Genomic DNA, 24,052 nt, shown 5'->3' with positions numbered 1-24,052 from the left:
ATGGAAGAGTCCATGTCCATGCACCATCAAGAAAGAGCAGCACCCAGAACATGGCTTACCTGCAGCAGTAGAGACCCTGAGAGCTCCAAGCCCTACCTCCACTGAGACCCTCTGATGAGGTGTTTACAGAGCTAACCTGAGAGGAGAATTCTGTGACTGCTGTGTTTCTGGTTTTCTGCAGCTAAGAAATCAGCAAACCCAGCTGTCCTTTCTCACCTCACCATAGCTGGTGTTTCTTACAGCTGAATCTTGTCAATTGCTTTGAAGAAGTCTCTAACCCTAAATATCATGAGCTACACTGCCCTACAAGCCAGAAGGGAAATTGGAGACAGAAGTAAAAGACTGAATCCCAACATGATAAAGAGATAGGAGAATTGAAGGAAAACCTGCAGGACCCTGCCAGGTTTGTGGTTTGTGGGACTGAGCAGCACAAATCAGAAGGTCCTACAGCACATCAATTTTACCACTACCAGAAAAGTGAGCAATGCACACATTCTGTAAAAAAAAGACAGCAAGCTGTATACATATATATCTTTTAAATTATTTTATTTTGTGTAAGCTAAAAGGAAATTTACACACTTAAATCTCAAAAGACCTTGGGCATGCATATTGACCTTTTTAGAGGTTCTTCGACATAGCTCTCTTTTTTCCATAGGAATTTCCCCAGACATTTACAACCCATAGTTTTTTACTGTATATACAGCCTAAAACCATAGCAATCTATGATTATGTCATTTTACACTGTGCAAAATCAAACAGGAATAGTGGTACAATAGAACATAAAAATTTTTAACAGGTAAATTTCATTGTAAGACATTCATATTGTTTTGGTCCTTCTTTTCCAAATCAAACTGATTAAGAGCAGACAACCTTCTAATGACCAAAAAAAAATTAAATCAAGTGTTTAGACAGTAATCCATAACTGGAACAAGAAATTACTGACAGCATACCTTTCAAAAGGCTATATAGTGACAGAGCCATATCACTGAAGTTCAAGAACATAAAAACTGATCAGCCAACCAATCAAACAGGGGGAGGGGATGGGGGAAAAGAAAAGGAAGAACACATCTTAAGCTTGTTAAAACACAAAAGAAATTACTGGGTTTTAAAGAAACAATAACTGAAAAACCCACAAAAGGGACAACATTACCTTTTGATTTTTTTCCAGCAAGAAGTATTTTAATATATGCAGGAAAGAAAAAGTTGCTCAATGCAATCTGAAAGTCTTAAGGGGCAACTTCACAGATCGTGAAGATTGAGGTTTTCATTATGTGTTTATAGGATTTTTTTAAACTTTTAAGAGTTTTTTAAGAAGGACACCACCAGTGTATTTCACAAAGACATAAATGTATACAGCCCAGCACAACAAAAAGAATAGATCTTCAAAAAGATTTACCCCCAATTATTTACATTTTTCTCTAATATAAATTTAGGACTCCAGTATGTAAATAAATATACATTACTATGTATACCTTTCTAGTGCTGCTTACCAACAAATCATCTGAACTTGATATTTTTTTAATTAAAGCAAGATTGCTTTTTGCCACCCGCAGAGGGAAGAAAAAAAATCAATAGAAAACGTCCAATTCACATCACTTTAGTCTACCTTTTCTTGGCAGCTTGTTGAAGGTGTTAATGTGGCTGGGAACATCAACACCTTGGCATGCATGAAAGTTAAGTCAGGAAGGCTAGAAATCACCTTGGCAGCCTCTTCACTAAGATGTTCTTCCTTTTTAGGCTTCCTGTTGGGAAGAAGAGAACAAAGTGCATTAATCCAGTACCTAATAACCCTGGGATCACTGAAACAATCACTGATTGAAGCAATGTTCTGTCAGCTTGTCTCCCACTGACAGGCACTTCTGCAAGCTCCTTGAAGGTAGTCTAATGTTATAATACCTACCTGCCTACCAATAATGTGTTAACAGAGAGAGTCAGCAAAATGTTCCTGTGTATATTGTTGCAATAAGGAAAAAAATGTCCTATTCAAATGATAATTTTTACAGGTTTTTTTGTTAGCAGCTTCAAGAGTCAAGAGACTCACTTGAATGCCCATATTCTACAGATAAAACAGCTGGAGCATTGGTTCTAAACTACCTAAATCTGGTACAATTCTTCAAAAATACAATGGAAAAGATCTTAAAAGGACATTAAGAAATGTCTAAGTTACTTCTCAGTAATTTTAAAATAAAAAAGCACTTATGCTGTGTTTTCATGAGTGTTCTCACACTGCCCATCATGCCACTCCACACTGTGATCCCAAAACCTTTTTCCCCTCAGGATGCAGCAGCAGCAGAAGGTGCCTCACAAATAAGTGTATCTACTTGCTTTGAAGTGCAGGAGTATGAGCAGCCATGATGCACAGAGCAGTTTGGGAATCACTAGGGTTTACTTTGCCTTTTGCATTATTCACAAGAATTACTGAGCACAAATGAATAAAGTAGTCTGAATCCCATGTCACTTGGTTCTCACTATTATGCAAAAAATTCACACTTCCCAAGTAAAATGAGGCCTGGCTCAGACTGCTACAGACCCCCCTCCTTTGCCCAAATATCCATTCTTTACACATATCTGGCTTATCTTTGAAGAACACTGACTACTACCAGAAATACTCAGTTTTCCATTAAACATAATTCCAGTTTCAAAAAGGCACCTGCTAAATCCCGTAATGATGTAAGAAATTGCAACTGAATAAGCTCCCTCATCTTTGTGGGGATAAAAGCTGAGACAAAATGCTTGAACCAAAGAAATTGCTTTCCCTAGAGCACTTCAGAAATCTCCTTTCTGTATCTGGTCTTATTTATAAGCATTAAACCAAGCCCATGAGAGGGCAATGTCCTCTCCAATCATGAAGCAGCATGTACTTTTTGTCAGCCCCCACGAGGATTGTTTCCTCAGCTGAGCAGAGACCAGTGGAAAGCAAGGGGCCACATGTTTGCTTCCACAGAAGCTCAGAATTCCTTAGCTAGAAGAAAAAAAGAGCTGGAGTCAAATGCATCCTTGACATCTGATGGTTGTGGTGACCATCACCACTGATCACAGTGCTGACACTGAACTATCCCTTCTGTTTGCCACTGAAATCCCCACTCAATGAAAGTCCTCTAGATGAGGCAGCCTGAACACTAAATCTGACTTACCTTCACAGAACAGCAATATTTTTTTTCTCTGCTACAGTGGAATTTCACGAGCTACTGACTAGGCAGATTACCAAATTCTGGAGGATAAACAAAGCTGTGTGCTGGTTTTACTGAAGGAAGAAGCAGAGAGCCAATATGTGCCTCCTCTAACAACTTCACAGACAGCTCTGTTTGCACTCAAAGGACTATCTCTGAGCTGTTGAAATGTGGTTCTCACCCACCACTGTGTTATCAGTAGCCTGTGCCACTATTAATAATGACTTACCACAAGCCCCTTAAAGGTACCAACTCCTGATGATCAAGGACTCAGAGCTAACAAGGGAGTGTTTGGCAGAGGAAGCCAAGGGAAGAGGGCTGCCTTGGAGATGTTCCTGTAATTGTTCATCAGGCTAGATGGAGCTCACACACTCCTTGCTATTTATATTCCTCTTCCTCCTCTGCAGCATGCTAAGCAATGGCACTGCTGGGCCCAGAGGCAGCGCTGCTTTTCCCTCTGTGGTCACATGCAGCACCTTTGTCACAGCACAGTGCCACCACTGCTGCTGTGCCAGCTGCTCTCTGCAGAACAGGCACACCAGGGAGGGGTCAATCCCACCCAGTTACCCACTGCTCCCCTTCTGGCTGGAACACTCCCCTTTGCAATAACTTATCCACTCCAATGCAATGTAAAAAGTATCTCTAAAGCAGGAGAGGCTAATGCACTAACATACACTAACTAACACTAACTGCACTAAAACACTAACTAACAGCAACCACTGCTTAACTGTGACCAAGACAGAACTACAGATACAATCACTTGGTAATGAGACTCAAACCCTTTTCTGAAATCACCTCAGTGCAGAAAGGGATGAGATGGCCAAAATTCTCCATTCCTCAGTGGAGAGAGGCAATACAACAAAACTGGACACTACAAGTACCCTTTCTGGGTAACAACCAACACTTCTGGCAGCAAGTATCACCAGGACAACCCTAAAGAGTTACTCACTAACTCTAATTTTAAAAGACAAAGTAGCATCATCACTGCAGACAGGTTTTACCTATTAAAGATAGCAAATTTCCCATTAACTGTGATGTCCATTAATAGAGGCAAGAGAAGTGACTGTGCATTAACTTCAGGCACCACTTTTGCTGAAGATTTCCCATTGCCAAGAGAATCTTTTCCTGAGCCCTGATCAGTGGAGAGGAGTCTTGCAGAGCTTCTCCTGCTCAAGCACTCCTCATTTCTAGGTGCCATGGCTCAAAGAACAGACACCTGAGTGAGTGTACTGTCTCCTGTTTCCATCTGCTTTGGGATCAGAACTTTTGATTACAAAACCATGTAAGGATCCATCCCTGGATCAAAACAAACTCTCTGCCTCACTGAGGTTTCAAAATAATCCTCTACAGCACACTTTGCCCCATCCATCTCTTTTCTTACACTAGGTTACATTCCCTCCCAAGAAGGACAGGAGGGATATACCCCTACCCAAGCATTTGTACCAGCCTCTCTGTCTGTAGGCACTAAATTTCCTTTTCAAAGGCATGTTAACACCAAGCCACAAGAAATGAACCAGACTTACAGGCAGGAAAGTTGCTGGAAGAAAATCAGGCAAGAAAGAGGGAATGCTTTGTCCATCCATCACTTGCATGTCACTGTTCTGTTTTGCATTCCAACCCCTTCCTGCAGCATTCAAGTCTTTCAGGGCTTCAGTCACCTCTCATGTTTGCAAAGGGTTTTTAGGATAGCACCAGCAAGGCCAGGCTTTATCAGCAACAATGAGCTGATTAGAGAAATGCACTTTAAAAACACTCTGTAATTAAGAGTTAGCCTGCTCCATCCAACATCATCCCCAAGGAGTATTTCCAGTTTAAATGAGGGTTTTGGCCATTTCTTGGAAAGGTATCAGTGCTCTGCTTTCCTTCAAAAAGACAGCAGATAAACTTTTGATCTCTGCCAATTCTATGGAACTAGGCAAGGCTGGAGACTCTGCGGAATGCTGCTCTGGATCCCTGACCTTCAACATTTATTGCTGCTGTCAAAGTTTCAGGCTCAAGCTGAGGAGGAAGTTTCCTTCCTCTCCCAATACTTTCCTGCTGAGAAACAGACTTTCTGGTTCAAGAGATGGCTTTGCAACCAAAGACAGGGCTACTTTAGACAAAGACAACTCTCCACATGGCATCCCACAGCTGAACAGTGGTATTTCCACTCTAAACTTTACCCTAAAGATCCTGAGTTCAGCCAACAGACATGGGATAGCCTCAGTAGTACTGAAGTTGCCATCAAAGTGATCCCAATCCACTGATTTTGTCTTCCTCAGTTAGTTATCATTGATGTCTAATAGTTAACATTTCCAGGCTGGTGCATGAACCTCATTCTCACTGACCTGGCTGTACCCAGCCACTCCTACTTTAAAGCCTCCAGTTCATTACAAAAGAATTTATAAAACTGAAAAGAAAAACAAATTTATTACAAAAAGCTAACATTGTGCCACACTAGTTGGCATACTGCTGAGGCTGTACCTTCTTATTTTACAGAAGGCTTCTGGCCTGAAAAAACAGACTGTTTTTCTTTTGGGGAGCATGAAATCAAGAAGTAAAAGCACTTTTTTTTTTTTTTTTAATTAGGAGTTGATAAGAACATACAAAATGTATTAAACCATGAAAACAGCAAATCCTTGTGTGTGTCTGAACTTAGCCTCCAAGTCTGAGGTGTCAGCCTGGTATAATGCTACATCACAGATCTAGAACTAGTTCCTGCTGGCAAGCAATGCTCTCCAGAACAGGGGAAGAGCTCTGACATTTGGATAAAGAGCTTTAAGAGCACAAGTAAGAGATTTCAAGTGCATTGTGGAAGCACTCAGGAAAAAACCAAACCCCTCATATCAAAAAAACAGTACAGAAAAATGAGGGTCAACACTTACTTAAGCAAAGTTCCTTTGTAAACAAAAAGCTAAGACATCTTAAAGCAAGGTACAAATCTAAGAGTGCAGATACAACAAAGATACATTTAGAGTTTGCATGTCCTGCTGTGGTTACTTTTAAATTAAGCTTAGAATATAATACAAAAGTATTTCAACTGTAACTATGTTTTCTAATTCCTGAAAGCCAAACTTCCACTACAGTATCTCCAGGAAGAGCATGTGCACTCCATGGATAGAAAAAGAAGCAATCCAGAAGACCCAAAAATCAGCATGGAAGTGGGGAGTTCCCTCTACTGGTTCTCCCTTGAAATTTCATGGCTGGTTGATTTCATGCTCACTTTCAGAATTATCACTGCAGGAAAACTGGGAAGATCGTTTTCTTAGTAAAAGAGCATGTTTGACAAGAACTCTTGAAAATTACAAATTAGTCATTTTAAACAAGCCAGCTCCACCCCACCATGACTGTGCCTCCTCCTAAGGGCTGCTGCATGAAAACACATCCACTTCAAGAGTGCTGAATAAACCCTAAGGCTCACTGGGGAGTGAAGATATGTTATCATGCACTTGTTGCATGTTGAGGCATACATTTCCAAAAAGCCAATGTTTTACCTGGTAAAGACTCCTCAGCATTTCTTTTAAAGGGCACAGGCATTAGTTATATGTTAAGACAGTCTAGGACCCTACTGCTAAGACACACATAAAGAAATAAACCCAAAGAATACAAGCTTGTAAATAGAGAGATGATTCTGGACCAAATCAAAGCCCAGACTTCAAGCAAGCCATTTGATGTCTAAAGCCTTTCTACAGATGCTACCTATAAAAAAGGCACAAAACTACTTCATGTGTGCTCCACTGAGGCAGAAGTGACACCCTAAACCAACTACACATTCAATTCTCAAGGTGCAACAGCAAAATTAAACTGATGTTTGCTCACTGAAGTTTTGACAGGTGTTAGGAATATTTGTGAAGGGACAAATATAGTCATAATTATTAGTCTGTTATCATTTAACTTGTGCAACATTCTGTATTTATAAATTACACAGAGACCAAGGAGAGTCTCCTGGGTCAGCCCTAGGTCACTGAGCCGATTCAGTTTACCCTGCCACTCTCAGGAGCCACTCTGAGCTCTGATGTTCAGAAAGTTGCTTCCTCCAGTTCAGTCTTTGGCTCTACCTTTTCAGCATAGGTCCTGGTGATCTTTTTCCTTCAGCTCATAAACTCTTACCCATCTCATTTTAGACTTCTGAGATAATTTGAAATAGGAACTACAGTACAATGAACTTCAGATTTAAAATCTAAAGCCTTTTGATCATTCAGGAGCTTCTGCCCTAAAACTGCACACACATTCACACCTCACATTTCACACCCCCCTTAGAAACAGAAGAATAATGTGCAATGAAGAGCATTTACCTTGTGGACGTGCTTGCCTTCTCCACTGTGGACATGAGCCTTGCAAAAGCATCAGTCACTCTGCTGCTTGCATTGGAAGTTTCCAGTTTTGAGGTTGTCAATTCATACAGCTCAGGATCCACACCTTATAGTATAAAACAACAATCAGTGATGGTTGGAGGCAAGTCAAGTCATAATTAGTCACAGACCAACTTGCTAGAGACTGCTTTCTGTAAACATCTGAATCATTTATAATTGGAAGATACATGAAAAGAACATGACAGAACATGTTTGTGTTTCTGAAGCATCATCCTCTCTCCCCATCCTTTTTCAGCAGCTTTTTCAGCTGTAGTAGAAAACACATGCCTTGGATCAAGTCTGGCATACGAGGTCTCAGTCTGTGAGTAAAAAAAAAAACAACAGTCTGACTTTTCAGAGTGAAACCTCTATAAAAATGTCAGCTGTGTCAAAAATAGATTGTTTCAATTATTTCAACTCAACTGCCTGTATTAAAAGAACACTGCATGTTAACAGGGACCAACTCTTCACCTAGAGATTACAAACAACACTGGCATGCAATAGAGTGCATTTAGCATCTGGCTTTTCCCTAGGGGTTGTCTTAAAATTTTAAGTGAGGAAAAGAAGCTTTTATGAAACACAGAAGTGGAATGGCATTAAAAAAAAGTTACATACTAATATGCACAGGACCACCAAAACTTTTAGTCTATGCTCCCTTTTCAACTTTCAACTATTCCTAAGTATTTCTAATGGCATTAAGAATCCGAATGTTTCAGCCTTGAATTTCTAGCTTCAGTTATCTGAGGTCAGATGCTGAATTTTGACATCACTTTTGCTGAAAATGGATTTCAAATTTTAGCAGCAGAGGTCATTCTGAAAACACTGCAAACAATGGAAAGCTATATGCAAAAAATATATATGTATGAGCTAAATTCTATCTGTTTAGTATCAAGCATCACATCTCAGTAGGAAGCACCTCTAGGATTTTTAAATATTACATACTATTTCTTAAAAACCTTCTAGGAATTGGAATTACCAAAATAAATCAAGAGGAAAGACTGTTACAGCAAGTTCTGTTGCATTTGAAATTGCTGATACTTCCCTAGTTAAAGTTTCAGATATTTTATGCTTCAGAGGTTTCATGAAGCATGCATATGTGCCATTCACAAGGTGTTTTTCAAAGACAGCACAGAATTTCTGTTCATAAGCACTGTGTTTATTCAGAGACACCTCTGAGCTAAACAGGTGTTACACTTGTGCCTGTTGGTGTGGACAACACAAAAGCATTTCACTCTACTGCAGAACAAACACTGCAAATACTGGGACCTGGTGCTCCTGTGCAGCTCCCAGATACAAAACCAGCATTTATTAATGTTTGCTGATGATTGTATCCAGTTTAATTCTCAGGATCAAGATGCTTTTAGAAGTATTCCTGAAACACCAAAAGATTACCAGAAATAAATGACAGTGCCTATTGTCCTGCCTTTACCACCAGTAACTGCAGCACTGTGAGTGCTAAGAGATGATGTTAATCATCCCCAAACCTGCTTTGCATGAGCTCTCCACAAGCAGTGTCTTGACCATTTATCCTTTTGGGACAAGTTAATTCTTCTTTTATTGTGAGGAAACTTAGCTGACCAAAATGTGAAATAAAGAAAATCATCTGGTTAAGTTGCAGGATGTGGAAGATTTGTTTCACATAGTATGAGTTGATTAGAAATTAATCAGCTGTCCTTTTAACACACATGGTTTTTTATATCTGGATTTTCACAATTGATTTGATCCAGTTCCATGCAAAATATCAAAATATGTACTATCCTGAGACCGGTATACCAAGACTTCTAGAAATGTCAGATGTTTACAGAACTTAGAAATAGGAAAAAGCCTGAATATTCCATAAAATATCCACTTTCAATCAGGGAGAGGAAGCCTTGAAGAAATACACTTTGACTTGCAGAAGCCTGCGAGATCCCATTAAGGTACAAATTGGAAAGCTAATTGAAGGAAGGAGCCCTTTGACATGCAACTCTGCAACAAACATTAAATGCAACCTTGGAAGTTACATCATTTAGATATTGCCATTTACAGTCCTGTCTTGGGATGTCACTGCTCAATTTATTGCTCTTTAGGCACCTCTTACTCAGCTGCATTTATATTAAACTACTAACATGAAAAATAAAACAATACACTAAATCTGTGGGAAAATATAAGAAATGAGTAACTCCCTATTCATAATGTGGAATGAAAATTTTTATTAAAAAGTTATTTTGAGTACTGATGAAATCAGACTGAGAAGAATTCCATGTCAATCTATAGCAAGTAAAACTAAATATCCAAAGAAAGAATAAACTTCTACTGAAAAAAGTATCTTCCTTAAGCAAAAAAAAAAAAAAAAAAAATCTAGCAATTTGTCTTTCATTTATTTTATGTATTTTTTAAGAGTTGCATATTCTCCACTTTATTCAGATGATGAGAGAGTATTTAAGTAAACCACTGCAAAACCTTAATGAGATATTGAAGGAAAGTTAGCCAACCAAACCCCACACAAAGCTCCTAAACACACACACAAACACACGAGCTGCAAGCCATGAAACAAATGACTTTCCCAGAAACAAGTCAGTAAGAAAAAAAAACCCAAAGCCAAACCAAAAGAAATGAAGGGGAAAAAAAAAAAGGCACTATAGGGCATACCATAGAAGATGATACCTGTAACTTGATGAAACAACAACATAAAAAATAAAATGCAATAAAAGACCAACAGAGTATTCCTCCAGTAACACCTTCCAGTGTGCACTCCTTCTGCACAAGCAATAATGCACGTACCCAACTACACAAGCAATAATAGGTGTAATGGGCACTGGTGACTTGTGGCAGTGGACTTGGCACACACAAAAAAACCTGTAGGACTCAAGCACCTTTTGTTAGCTGTCACTTCCATGACAAATCTGCCCTCTTTCATCTGATAATGGTATTTCTCAAGGGTGGAATAAAAAGTCATTTAGATTGCCATGCCATAAAATTGCTTTCAGTGATTAGATTTTAAAACTAAAAAAGCGTGTTTCTAAAAAGAAAAAATACCATAATAATTATAATAATTTGTTTGAAATATGGGAGGACCCCAAACATCTTATGAACAGGTTTTAAAAATTAAAATCACTAAGAGGAAAAATATCTTTCCTGTGACTAAATTGATTATCATGGCTTCAGGCATTGTATTGAAGGAGTACTTGCATTATCAATTTAACCTATGCACTAGAAAAAATCCCCAGTGTTCCCTGAAATTCCTGCAGGAATTTATTCAAAGTGTAGGTTTTCACAAGCTCGTGCAAAATACTCAGAGCATATAAAAACCATGTGAAAAATGAATTAAATTACTTTCACACATTATTCAGGGAGAGAGTGGTGTTTTCCTCTCCTTTTTAAGGGAGTAAGTTGCAGATAAAATGCTTTGGGTTCAAAATTAACATTCATGAACTTCTAATACCCCACAAACATGCAACTATCCTTCTTTTCTATTATAAAGGCTGTTAAAACACCTTTTTCACTGTATTATTGGTAGTAGCCCATGACCTCCTGAGCTATCACGTATCAAGGTTGATAAATTTATATTCACACATGGCTTCCAAACATCGTCATAATCCTGTAATTTGGAGGCACTCAGAGAAGAGAGCAAGCCTCATCTTTTGGGAATTGCCACATCTACACCATTTTTCAAATTTCCTTAAGTGCTTAGAAGAGTTAACTTCTGGAATTTCTCATTTGAAACAAGTGTTTTAACATCTTATTTGCAAGAGCATAAAAGCCATTCATTCCTTCAGCAGGTGACAAATACAGAGCTGACAGTACCTTTTAAATACTTCGTACTCGATACAAAACATCAGAAAACAGAACACAGATTAAAGGAAAAACGCAGTAGAGAGACATTTTAGAGAAATGCAATGTAAAACTTCTCCTTGTTTGTAGGAAAGTCAAGTGATGTGCTCATGCTTTTAGTAAGTCGTTATATTCGTAACAGTTGTGGTTTGAACACTCTGCTGACCTGGGATTGTGGTGGTGCTGCTAGAGCTACTGTCATCCACGGGCCCAAAGAAATCAAGGTTCAGAAGAGTGGAACCTCCACTAGCTTGAAATTCAGTGACCGTGTTGGTAGGCAGCCATATAGAAGGTAAGCCAAGGGAGGGGTTTATGTGTAAAAAGGGGTAAGACACACACTTGAACATGCAAGTTATAATTAGTACTCAGTACGCAATTTAAAAATCGACATGAAAACAATGCTTACAGTATTAGTTTGTACCTTCTAAAATGTTAACAACTTAATTCAATGCACATTTCCTCATGTACAATGCAGCAAGGAAATCAACACTAGTAACTTTAAAATATAAATATTTATTTCGATCTAAAAATGAAAGAGAACCAGCACGACCCAGAGAGAGAGATGTGATCAGTTAAAGGGAAACAATATATAAGTCAATTGACAGTTAAAATATAATGGGCTTTTTCTCCCCTTACTGAAATTGAAAGCCATTCTTTCATCAGGAAAACTTAGCAAAGAACAAAAAGAAAAAAAAATTCAAAATTTTATTTAGCAGCTTTAAGCTATAAATTATCATTATCTTAAAGCAGCGTGACCACTAGGTAACAAAGGCCACTCTTATGTCCAGCTCCTCACTGGCAAATTATACTGTTCCCCTTTAGCACTAAAACAGAAATCAAACCAAGATACATTTTAAAGTTGTTTGTTAAAAGAAAGCATGATGATTGACTGAAGTAGTAAGACACCAGACAACAGCAAAAGGGTCCATCCAGGCTTTCCTTCAGCACCATGATATTGCTATCCAAACTCTTACACCCCACACATTCTGCAACAACACAGTGTGGCAACACCAGTGCAGTAAGAGATGCACTTTATCTGAGCCTGCCTTTGAACTTGTGTCATCAATCAGTTGCTGTCAGAAGGCTCCTTGTAAAGGAGTTTCTTAATAGGTTTCTAGTCTGTCAGTCAAACAAGTTTCCAGAACTTGTTTTATTTCCTCTGCATGCACTTACATTTCTGACACTAGAGGCAGTGGCACAACTCACTTTGCTATTAAAATAGACATAGGTGAAGGGTCTTTTAGGTGATAACTATATACATTTACAGATACAAATAAGTTTGTAGCTACCTCTTTAATATAATAGCTATAATTAGCTCTTTAGTGTAAGCAAAAGTGATAATGAATGAAGTCACATTTTTGAAATATAAAATTATCTTTAAATCTGAAAACTTTCAGCTCAGGAAGTGTACATTTTGCAAACAGTTTGTGGTTAAAATATTGTGCTTTGAAGTAGCCACTTTACAGAAGTTTGTCATTTAGAGGATGTCTAAAGAGATAGCTGACTGGTGAAAAATACTTTTAGGAAGTAAAACTCATCAACCTAAAATGCTCATTTGTTCAGAGTTTCATTATAATCTGCAGTTATACGTAATGAAGTGTTAATATTGCCACTGTGTCACTAGCATATGGCAGGAATCTAAAATAATACTTAACTTGTATTTTTCAAACTATGTAATACTTCACACAGGGGAACTGTAAATCAGAAAGAAAGCCTGAATTTCCAAAGTTAGGAGTAAGAAATAAGTAATATATATATTTTTATATATGTGTGTGTGTATATATCTTAAAAAAATAATCAGCAGATAGATGTTTGTCTGAACTTTGTAGCTTTCTTATCTCTAGCTCTGGTGCTAGAGGCTCTACGGAGAGACGTACCATCTAAAGGGTTAGTAAGGCCACTGCTACTCCAGTCAAACTGGACAGGTGGTAGAGATTCCTAGAGTTGAAAAGTCAGAAATCAGATTTTATAGTCAGTTCAGGTTACAACAATGCAAAGCAGTTCAAACAACAGATTCTTTAGCGTCTAAACACTAAAAAAGACAACTAAATGATCAAGCCCCAACTTTTGGGAGGTGTGTCTTTCCATAATATGCACTACAGATTCAAAGTAGATTTCCTCTACCACAGGAAGTCCATTAAATTCTGATCAGCACAGATTAAGTAACTTCTAACTCAAGCAGGATTTGCAAATTAACTAAAACATGAATTGAATAACAAACCTTAAGGCAACATTGAAAATTAAACTATTACTTTCATGGAAGATGAGGCACTTAGCATAAATAGTTATGTATACACAATTACAGGGCAAATTCAGAACAGTGAAAGCTGTCTGTGCATCCATTCTTTGTCTTGATCATATATATCATTTATCATCAAACAACCAATCATTCTTTTGGTTTGTTTTGCTCTTAAGAAACACAATCTCCACACATGAGGGACAAAGTATCAACACCCTCTCCACTCCACCCCCTTTAAAAATACAAGTCCTGTGAGTTATTATCCTTTCACAGTTAATTAATCCTGATCTATATACTAACCATGGGCAGCAATGCTTGAACAAGAGGAGATTGGAAACACTGACTCCTCCTGGGAGCCCATCCTTGCCTTTTGATTTCCTCTTGTTAAGCCTTTTGGACACAAGCAAGCAGCAGGGACCATGCTCTACAGGGGCAGTGTGAGTTGCAAGCACTGTCTTCCTGTACTCCCAGGACACAAACTGATGGGACAGTAGCAGAAATGTCTGAAAGAAGCTGAACCTTTCTACTTCTTTCTGCATTACACTCTGCTCTCTCCCCAGTGAAGCCAACTGTCATGAGGCACTGGGAAAGGATGTGCCCTCAACTTCTAAAGAAACAATCACAGTATGGAAGAAAAACAATGGATTTTCTCAGCAATGTTCTTTAAAACACATCAGTACTTGTTAAGCTTCCAGTGGCTGAGCCATACTTTCTCTTTGCTTTTGTAGAAAATCAGCCTTCATTTTTAATTTTAAAGATTCCAACCATCCGACACTGAAGAAAAATGCAGATTCACTAATTGAGGCTGCAGCAACCTGAGGTAGCTTTGTAGCACAATTAAGCTCACTGTAAATTTCCTCAGTGCGAGACCTTTGCAGGAAGCAAAACAAAGGGAGCTGGAGATTTCTGTATTTATTTATAGGAAAGATTTTTCTAAGCAAGACATTTACTATCTAATGCCTTAAAAATACTTTCAGCACTGAGCACAGCTTGAACAGTATTCTCTCCATGGAGGTTAATAAACTGATTCTTCACTTTTTACTTTGCTTTGGGAATGGTCTTATGAAATGATTTGCATGTAGATATAATGCCAGCAGTGTGGAAGCTCCACCTGATGAAGTAATGATCACCATTATCAGTAGCTTGTTTAAACTTTGTCACATGTAAAATATATTAACATTAAAAGGAGTTTGTAGGAAAAGAGAAGGGTAGTGAGTATAACAATTTAGCAGCTTTCTGCTCTGAGCAAAATGAACTCAAATTGAAATAGAGTGGCTTCCTACCAGCTCTTACTGAGGAAAACACCCAGTTGATTTTGTGTCAAAGGCCTGAGTCAGGACTGATGACTGACAGAGCTGCATGGAAAAAGTGTCAGCAATGGTTTGCAAAGTGTTTGCCTTTAATGATGGCCTGACTCTCAGATTTGACAAGGAAAGGACAAAGGATGTGATGAATTCTTCCTAAAATGGGAAAAAACGAGTCTGACTCCAAATCAATAAGAATACACCAAATATATTAGTCTGCTCTGTGGGGTGAGGCCACCCTGCTGACTTCAAGTACTTTGCAAAAGCAGCCCTCACCTACACAGATGCTGGCAAGTCCCAGTCTATACAGTAGCAAACCAAGTGAAAGGAAAAGGCAGGGGAAAAAGCAAAATTTAACTGAAAGTTTTCTGTTTCTTGCTACTTCAGCCCTAAGAAACACCTGAACACAGGCACTGAAACATCAGCCAGTGGGAATATACTCAGCAAATGGGAATACAATGTTCAGCCTTTCTGAAACTGTGAGGTTGTTTTGTTACTGCAATTATTATTTTAGTAACATGCTTTAAGGAAAAGTGCCCAATCTATGAGAATATTGAGAAATGGAGCACATTGCTTTCACTCCTCAAGGCCTCCATCTTAGATTACAGGACACAGTACAGAAATGAAAAAGTACACTCAGCTGTCAGAGTACTACTCTGAATGTTAAAAAGAAGTAAGAAAGAGGAAATTAAAATGCCTGCCTGTTTTACTGCATCATATTTCACTTTGATGCAAGTGAGAGATGTTCTCACACAGTAATTTTAGAATGTATTATGTAAGAGCTCTCATAATCCAAAAGAGTAAAATGTAAATGTTTGTGTATGTGCCAATAATTACTCAAGGAAAATTAAACAAAATAAATAAAAAGAAGCATTTTGCTGTCTTAAAGCTGGGCAAAAAGAATAAAAGGACTTGTAATACAAATATAATGTCAATATTCAGATGGATCCCAAAAATGAGCATCATACACATTCCAGAAAAAGCTTTACATGCAAGTAATTCATACATTTCCTTGTGTGTATTCCTTGGCAAAATTTTATCAGTTCTGAAAACTGCTCTTTTCAGACAACCCCTTTACACAGCTGTCACATCTGAGAGAACAGCAAGTTCTGCAGCATCTCTTACCTGCAAATCCTTCTTCCTTACTCTGTCAACAAAGCCACACACACTCTCACACTCTTGGATCTTTCTCACACGTATAACTGGAGAGCAGTTCCTGATGGAGCCTTTGGCTGGTGGCCAATAATATGGTAGTTTGCATCTGTCCTTGTTAGAAGTCCTGATGGTCTCTTATGTAATTATAAGTGTTTTTAGAGACTGTCACCCCGTGGGGTTTAATTAAGGTTTAGTCCCTAATAGCCACCAAGTGTAAGATGTATATTTCTATTATAACCTGATCCCTAATTCAGTGGCTTACATGCAAGCAGATGTGCTGTAATGGGCACCTGCAGAAAAGAAGCACTGGTAATTTTCTTCTACAAAGGTCTGGGTCACTGCAGATTTTTATTCCAATAAAAACTTACTAAGTAAAATTTGGCAGGTAACCCTCAAAAGAAACATAGTCCCAAACAGAGAGAAGAGAATGCTTTGAAGCAATAGCAGAAGAGCAGAAATATCTGGACAACTTTCTTCAAAATATCCAAAGAGAAGCAGATAAATAAACTTTAAAACAACATTAACCAGAAAACAGTACCAAACCAAGAGAAAGCAGTCATCACTAAGTCCAGACAGCAACCCTTTAGACAAACACTGGAATGTAATTTGCATGCACTGCCTGAAGACTTGGCTGTGATTTAGAAGCCCACTAGAGCTGCACTAAAAAGAAGAGAAAGGCACCTGTCTTGGGTCTCACAATCAAAGGGTGCCTATTCCACCAGCCACTCCTTACACCTGATGTGCCTTTACAAAGCCTTTTACCTCAGCCCTGTGAAGTCTTTGAGACACCATGCTTAGATCAAGGCAACAGTAATCAGGGGATTATTTTATATTCTGTTTACTGCCTTACAGTTATGAGCACAGAGGAACAGAGAAATAAACCCCTCAATTGTCAAGATAAACAACAGATCAAAGAAGAATTTAGATTCTACCTTCAAATATAAAAGAGAATGACTCTACAAAAATCATCTTTATACAACAAACTAATGTGACAATCCAGTGACTTGCTTGAGAACTCAATTTCAAAACCCTTGTCCCTATAGCTTAAATGGCTCAGATGGAAATTTGTCCACTCTATTTCCCCAGCTTAACTCAGTCAGACCCACTGGAGGGAATGAAGGCAAAACATTCAGAGTTTATGTCATAACTAGGAAGAGACATTGCAGCTCATTTGCTGTTTTTTACCTCATTCTATTAGTTCTGAAGTTCTCCAATTTAAATCTCTGCATGGTTTTGTCTGTTTGCCTACAACAAAACCACTTAGGAGGCATTTCTGTGTTTCTACAAGTGTTCTTTCCAGTATTCCTTTTGCCTCATCAGTCTTCCAAAGTCTTATTCCCTTAGCAGGAAGTCATACACACAGATGCACAGACACTGATCTGTATACAAGTGCCATAAATGCCAGCCCTCAGAGGAGAACTTTTCCCTGAGCAAAGAACATGAATCTATCAACCAGAGTCTCTCCTTCCAAAGAGAATGTCAATATTCTGAAGTTTGTGAAAATATGGATAAATCTTCATTCTGAAAATGGAGGAATTTAGAAGTTTAACTAAATAATTACACATTAACCAGGTACACTAAAGAGATATTTGAATTGCTGCACCTAAATAACTTGCACTTAGAATAAGAAGTTTCAGACTAAGAATAATTTTAGAATAAGAAGTTTCAGAGTCCACTAAAACTGCCTGTATTTCTACTGAATAGTTTAACAATGTTTCTAGCAGAGCTCCTAATGAAATGCTTGGGCACATCATCTTATTACCACAACAATCTGGAATATTCTGAAAGAGCCATTTGTACAATGTGACGTGAAACTGGATTTTCCCCAAAGCACACAGAAGCCATCAATCATTGACAGAAGATGAGACCAAGAAAGAAAGGAGGTCTCTGAGGTGGAGAATTGATTGTTCATGCCCTGAAACTTTCAGAATGTCATCTAACTGTAGCCTCCTAGAATTCTGAATGGTTACAATCCCTAACCCATTTCTTCCCCAAAAGCTTATTTTAGTGTTTGTCTTTTTGAAAAAGCTAACCTAACGCCAACAGTGCAGACAGACAGCACACAAACTTCTCAGATGTATTCATGGACCACAACTATTGAACAGAGATGGCCTTATCAGAACAAGCTGTAGGTCAAGATTATCCCACTGTGACAAGTAATGGGAAATTCTGTAGCAGGAATTCATAATTACAGAAAAAGAGAGACTTTGGTAAGTAGAGGTTCTTATTTTCAGCACTATGACTGTCAAGCAAAACTGAGAAAATGGCACTTGTCAGAGATGCTGTTACTTCAGGCTCTCTCAGCTATCTACACTGTTTAGTGTATGGCTTCATTTATGTTTCCTCCTCTGTAAAAAAGGGTAATTTGAATGCTGCAAAAAGACTGTGAAATGTTCCTACTTTCTTACCATACAGTAGATTTCTTCCGGTCAGACTGCTTGCACTGATGTTACCTTTTCCTATATCCACTTCAGCTGCTCAGTTCCACTGCATAGGAGGAGCAGCACAGGAAGCACCAAATGTGTATTGCTGTATAAAACAATGGGAGCTCTGAGCCCACTGACAAACTGCTGCTCAATAATGAAAAAGAATTCTCCTGTGCTATAAGCATGTCACACTTAGAGCCCTGCAGTGTGGCAGAACAAGGACTGCAAGAACATCACTACAGTCACAAGTACCTAGTGTTAAGTGTAGCCCAAGAATAATCCTTTCTGGAATGCCTTCAATCAGAAGTCACGAGCATAGCAGGTACCTGAAAATGTTGGGTGGATTAAACAAGACCTGCACTAAGGAGGGACACAGCTGAGTCTGAATATGTACTGAGCATCACTGTAATGACACTGAAAATGAAGTATCTCTGCATATCCCATTAGCTTGTTGACAACCACACATATTGAAGCATGCATGGCATTCAAGTGCTCTTCTAATATCCTTACATCAAAACAACAGCAACAAAGAACTCATGAAATTCAAAAGCTCACTCCCAAACTCCTCTGAATTAATTTTGTATCAGACTTTAAAGATAGAGAAGCCAGTAAAGCAACTGTGTGTAACAGATAATTCAATAAATCTGGCACAAAGGGCCAAGAGAATTCATACAATCAAAAAGTCAGACATGTATGCTTGTAATGACCACACCAAAAATCTCTCTTGGGGCAGCTGGGCTGCTTTGCATGATACTCTGAAGAAGTAAGAAAGGGCAAAAGGAAATGAACCTGAACAGTATAAATGTAAATAGCATCATTCAGAAAACTGAGTGCTAACCAACACGTAGAACAACCTCCAACAATGAGCTCCAGAATAAGCAAAGATGAAGAACCCTAGCCAGAGGTCAGATGAGTCTCACATTACATATAAATCTATCTACCTGCCCAGTGCCTTTGAGAGCAAACTGCTGTGTAACAGTAAGGATCATCAGGACTCTGAAATGGTGGCCACCAACTGCTACAGCCTCATCACAGGGACTCCCAGTCACACATGAAAAGCAGATCCAAGAGCAGGACTTCAATCTGGCACAACCAATAGCTGCCTTTTACATACAGGTGTCTTTGAATACACCATCCAGATATTTTAAACATAAAGAGACAATGCACCCCATTATTTCCCTCATTCTTTCTTTTCCTCTGCTCTCCCTTCTCTCCCTGTTTTTTTACCTGGAACTGATCAGATGCACATGTGTTCATCTCTGGTGATACAGGAGGTGTCTGTCCTATTGAAGCTATTTTTTCTGCTGCAGATATTGGTTTCAAAGGTTCCTTGGTAGGTTCTAACATACCCTGAATAAACAAACAACAAACAACTAAATAAATAATCTGATTTTTAAAAATGACTTGCACACACAGACACACACATTTACAGACATTTCAAGAACTGCAGATGCCAAAAACTAGAACACACTACTAGGTAGTACTACCCTCAACTAAGGGCTTGGGGGTAACCATGTATCTCTGGGACACTTTCACTGTGTTGAGATGGAGCAGGGGAAAATCATCGTGGGTCCTTAGGCCTAAGAAACATTTTAGAGCTAGTAACAAAACCCAAGTGTTGAGCTGGAGCTTGCTTTCAACTTTCAGTGAGGTAATTTAAGCTGGAGAAAACAGTTACTTGATAAGGTGATGTCTTCTCCTCCCAATTGTGTGTAGACTATTCCAGAAATATCAAATGACCCATCACAAAAGTACAACTGCATTCATTCCATTTCAACAATTAAGTAATCCAAAAGAAACAAACCAAATTATCAGTTTTCAGAATGATAATTACTGAGATGCAACAAATGCACTAAGAGGCATTAAGAAAATAAACTCATACTTTAATTTTAAGCAAACATTTAAAATATAGATAGTATTATGAAAAATGTCTGAAATCTGATCTTGAAAAAAATGTAGGGAGAGAAGATCTACAGAAAGCCCAAAGTTTGCACTGAGACATGCCAACCACATGAGAAAAATGAGAAACCCCCAAATAAAAGCATGGGATTTGCAACTACAGCATTTTAAACAATTTTCAGAAAGTCACTTGCCAAGATCCACTGTCCCACAAATGTTCCTACACTTTATTAGGGGAGCTTTGAATTTATTCACCAGTTCAATAATTTCTTTTGGACAGCAGAGAAACACAGAAAGCAATGTGGAAACAGAAAGCAACAAGCCACTTTACTCCTACTCCTGCTGCTATCCAGCTTATTGTGTGCAAAAATATAAAAAAAATTTAGGAGACAATTATCAGCAACAACAATCTGCTGCAAAAAATAACTGCATGTGTTGCAAACATAGTCCTGCTCACAAACAGGAAGAAAAAAGCAATATCTCAGAGTTGTTTTAACTACCTGTATCAGAATACCATGTCAACATCCAAAGAAGCACACAAGCTGACCTTGATGCACCAGAAAACTGCAGAATTCACTCTATAAAATTACCCTATGTAATTAAATCAGCCTAATATAAACCAAAGAAAAGTATTTTGTTACTGTTCCATTTGTGGATGGTCATATGAAAACATAGGTGTGTTTGTCTGTGTATATATATATATACATGCTCTGGTTTTTTAGAAAAGAGAGCATTTATTCTGCTCAGACCAGCAAAAATCACAACCCTTATCTTCTCCTTGTTTTTACCAAATACTTCTTTCACTTAAAATCAAGTATCTGCTTGCACACATAATGAAAATTATTTATTTGGTAATTCTTTTCTAGCATTTCTACTGATGCCTAAGCCATAACTGTACTCACAAAAATATCTTTCAGCACACTTGGTGTTTAATGTCATTGAATATATTTAATTACATGATGTTGCTGGAATTATAACAAAAAATAATACTAAAAAAAGCTTACCAGTCCTGCTGCATACATGGGTACTATAACAGGCTGCTTCTTGTTGCCTGTAAAGAGCTGATAAAACAACAAAGAATTTACTTAAGAGTTTCTTCTATGTCAGTGATGGAAATGTTTTTCAATGCCACATAACTTGAATAAGGTTAGTATCACAGAATAAATGCTATGTTACTTATAACACAATGGTTAAAAACTCATTTTTGCAACTTTTGACATTAATAGGGGTTATAAAAGGTTGCCAGGTGGTCAGTCATGAACAACCATGTCCTGTGCAATGATGCAATTAGGAGAAGGCACTCACACAGAACACCTCCACCTGATTCTACATATAAAGCAGCTTCCTTATTTAAAAAGGCAGTTTTACTGGCAGACTCACAATATTTCTTGTGTCAATTCCCAGGGAGCACAGAAGCTTTTTGTTGCTGTGGGAGCCACCCCACTGGTATCTCAGTCCGTACGCATCGTGGATGTCCTGCAGCTCTGTCCACACATCCATCAGTTCCCTGCACAACCCATCATAAATCAAGTTATCATTCAGAAATAGAGCTTAGCAGCCTCCAATATTTATTCTGTTTTTTAATGCAAGTGACTTATTATACATTCCAATTGAATTTATGCCCAAGCACAATACCCAGGGGAACTAAAACTGCAGTGTTCTCAGAGCAATTATAGTTCAGACTTCTTACTGGAAAATTATGTCCATGGCAGGCAGGACAAAGCCAGCTAAGACTTCATCATTACATGAATAAATACAGTAATTTATAGCAAGTGTAACTAATAAGACATATTTGGTTAATTCAAAGACATAACTGAAAAGAAGATGATAGGCTGCTGAGTTGCTAAGTGAAGTACTCCTGGTGTATGTAGTCACTGAAAACAAGAATTCTGAGAGATAGCTGATTTTCACTCAATGGCTTCTCAAAATACTTGAAGCAAACAGCTCTTTTTAAATTACTGTCATATGTGTTTCAAGTTCATCTTATATTTGTTGCACTGTGGTTTCTTACCCAGTACTTCCTAAGGTCTCCTCAGTTGTTATCTGTTTTTCACCTGCTTCCAGCAAATGATTCAAGGAACTTATTTCTTCTTCAATTTCAGCAACAGGAATGGAAGGAAAACAGACTTCAAATATTCGTTCCAGACGACTAAGCAATGTTGTCTATACCAAAGAGAAAATATTTATGTCAAGTTTTGCTAACTGCTACAAAGGTAAGTCCAATATTACAGCAAGATGGAAAACAACTTCTAGCTAACACAAGATTTCACTTACTACAAAATATTAACTGCCAGAGGACCACAAGACTCTTTAAACACCAAATACAGGCCAGGATCCTGTACATTTACTGTTTGCCCTCTGCAAAGTGAGTTCTAACAGAAGTGTCCAAAGTCACTCTGGTTGAAATTACCAGAAAGTGCACACAACAAGATTTAGGCTATATAAGGATAATGTCTCAGCAATATAAACAGCATATATTGGAAATAATGGTTTCCAGACATTTTAATTCCAAAGCATGCACTGGGCCTTGGCAGATGGATCTAACATGAAAAACAAAACAAAAGTCAAACAACCTCCTGCCCTCACAAAACCAAAAAAATCCCTCTGTTTTTTCTGACAAGCATAGTATGCTTTCTTCTTTTCAAGTTCTTCCCTTACATTTCTCTTTTCTCTTTAGTATTTCCATATAGACAGGATTTCAGCTTCTTGTACCTCTGTTAACCGGTCTTGGACATCAGATGTACTAATGATATGGAATTTTTTTTCAACCCATTAAAAACAGGTAAACATCAAGCTTTTATTATTTATTAAAATATCAATTTCAATGGTATTTTTTGAAAGGTAAAAATACCTTGATGTAAATATGTAAAAATTAAATTAAAGCCTTTTTTAATGTACTCATTTTTGCCAGAAACACATGAATCTCTTTTCTTGCTAAGGAAAGAAGACAGAAGCCTGGCATTCAGTGGAGTGTTTCCATCTTTCTAGTTTAGTGTTCCTCAACAACCACTTTCCCAGTGCTCTGCTGCAACACACACAGGGCAGCATCCAGCAGCTCCAGCACCTGCTTTTCTACTGGGGAAATGGAAAAGAAACAGAGTAGGCGGAAATCCCAGGAGCATCCCACAGCATGTGCTGTTTTAGCTGTGCCAGCAGAGCCCTCCTGTGGAGATGCAGCATATTCCAGCAACAATGTTCAATTTACACACATAGGCCTCAAAACAGAGGGTTTTTGTTACAACTGAGATGATTTAAAGTTCAAAAAAGCAAGGCTATAGGAGGAAGTTACCTATTTTAGTTAGGCCAATCGATACAACTGGGACAAACCTTCATGCAGCAAAATATCTGCTTCACAATTCCAATCATTATCTGCAACATTTCTTATTTGAACTTTTAGCTGAAAATTTGTCTTGTCTCTCATCTCAGCTAAGCAACTCACTGATCATGTACATCACCAAACATAACAGAGGTAAACATGTTATCAGAATATCTGGATTCTGTGTTGGAGTTGGGATGATGAGTCAGGAACTGGGATGGAGTCTGTCCAGACTATTCTGTCTGTTCAGCCTCTAACTGCAAAAAACAGGAAAATGAATTGGCTTAGAGCATCAGCTCTTCAGTTTTACTGCCTGGGAAAGAAATGCCTGAGAGGGACAGCCACCAGGTACAGCCACTTGTAAACCATAATGTATCAATGTGCAAAGATCTGAATTCA

The 24,052-nt window shown here is 38.2% G+C and overlaps 1 protein-coding gene across 1 annotated transcript in view; it reads right to left on the bottom strand.

Annotated features, from left to right (window-relative positions):
• Nucleotides 1-556: 556 nt before the first annotated feature.
• Nucleotides 557-24,052, bottom strand: part of AFTPH (aftiphilin) — a 39,464-nt gene continuing 15,968 nt past the window's right edge. The window contains 9 exon segments of the mRNA XM_058801775.1: nt 557-1,742; nt 7,445-7,568; nt 11,481-11,620; nt 11,622-11,652; nt 13,192-13,252; nt 19,666-19,788; nt 21,342-21,398; nt 21,718-21,844; nt 22,349-22,500. Of these exon segments, the coding sequence (XP_058657758.1) occupies nt 1,598-1,742; nt 7,445-7,568; nt 11,481-11,620; nt 11,622-11,652; nt 13,192-13,252; nt 19,666-19,788; nt 21,342-21,398; nt 21,718-21,844; nt 22,349-22,500 (960 nt within the window). The 3' untranslated portion in view covers nt 557-1,597.

The sequence above is a fragment of the Ammospiza caudacuta genome, chromosome 3, assembly GCF_027887145.1.
Source record: "Ammospiza caudacuta isolate bAmmCau1 chromosome 3, bAmmCau1.pri, whole genome shotgun sequence".
Classification (NCBI taxonomy): Eukaryota; Metazoa; Chordata; class Aves; order Passeriformes; family Passerellidae; genus Ammospiza; species Ammospiza caudacuta.
Note: the sequence above shows the minus strand (reverse complement) of the source record. Positions and strands in the feature narration are given on the sequence as shown.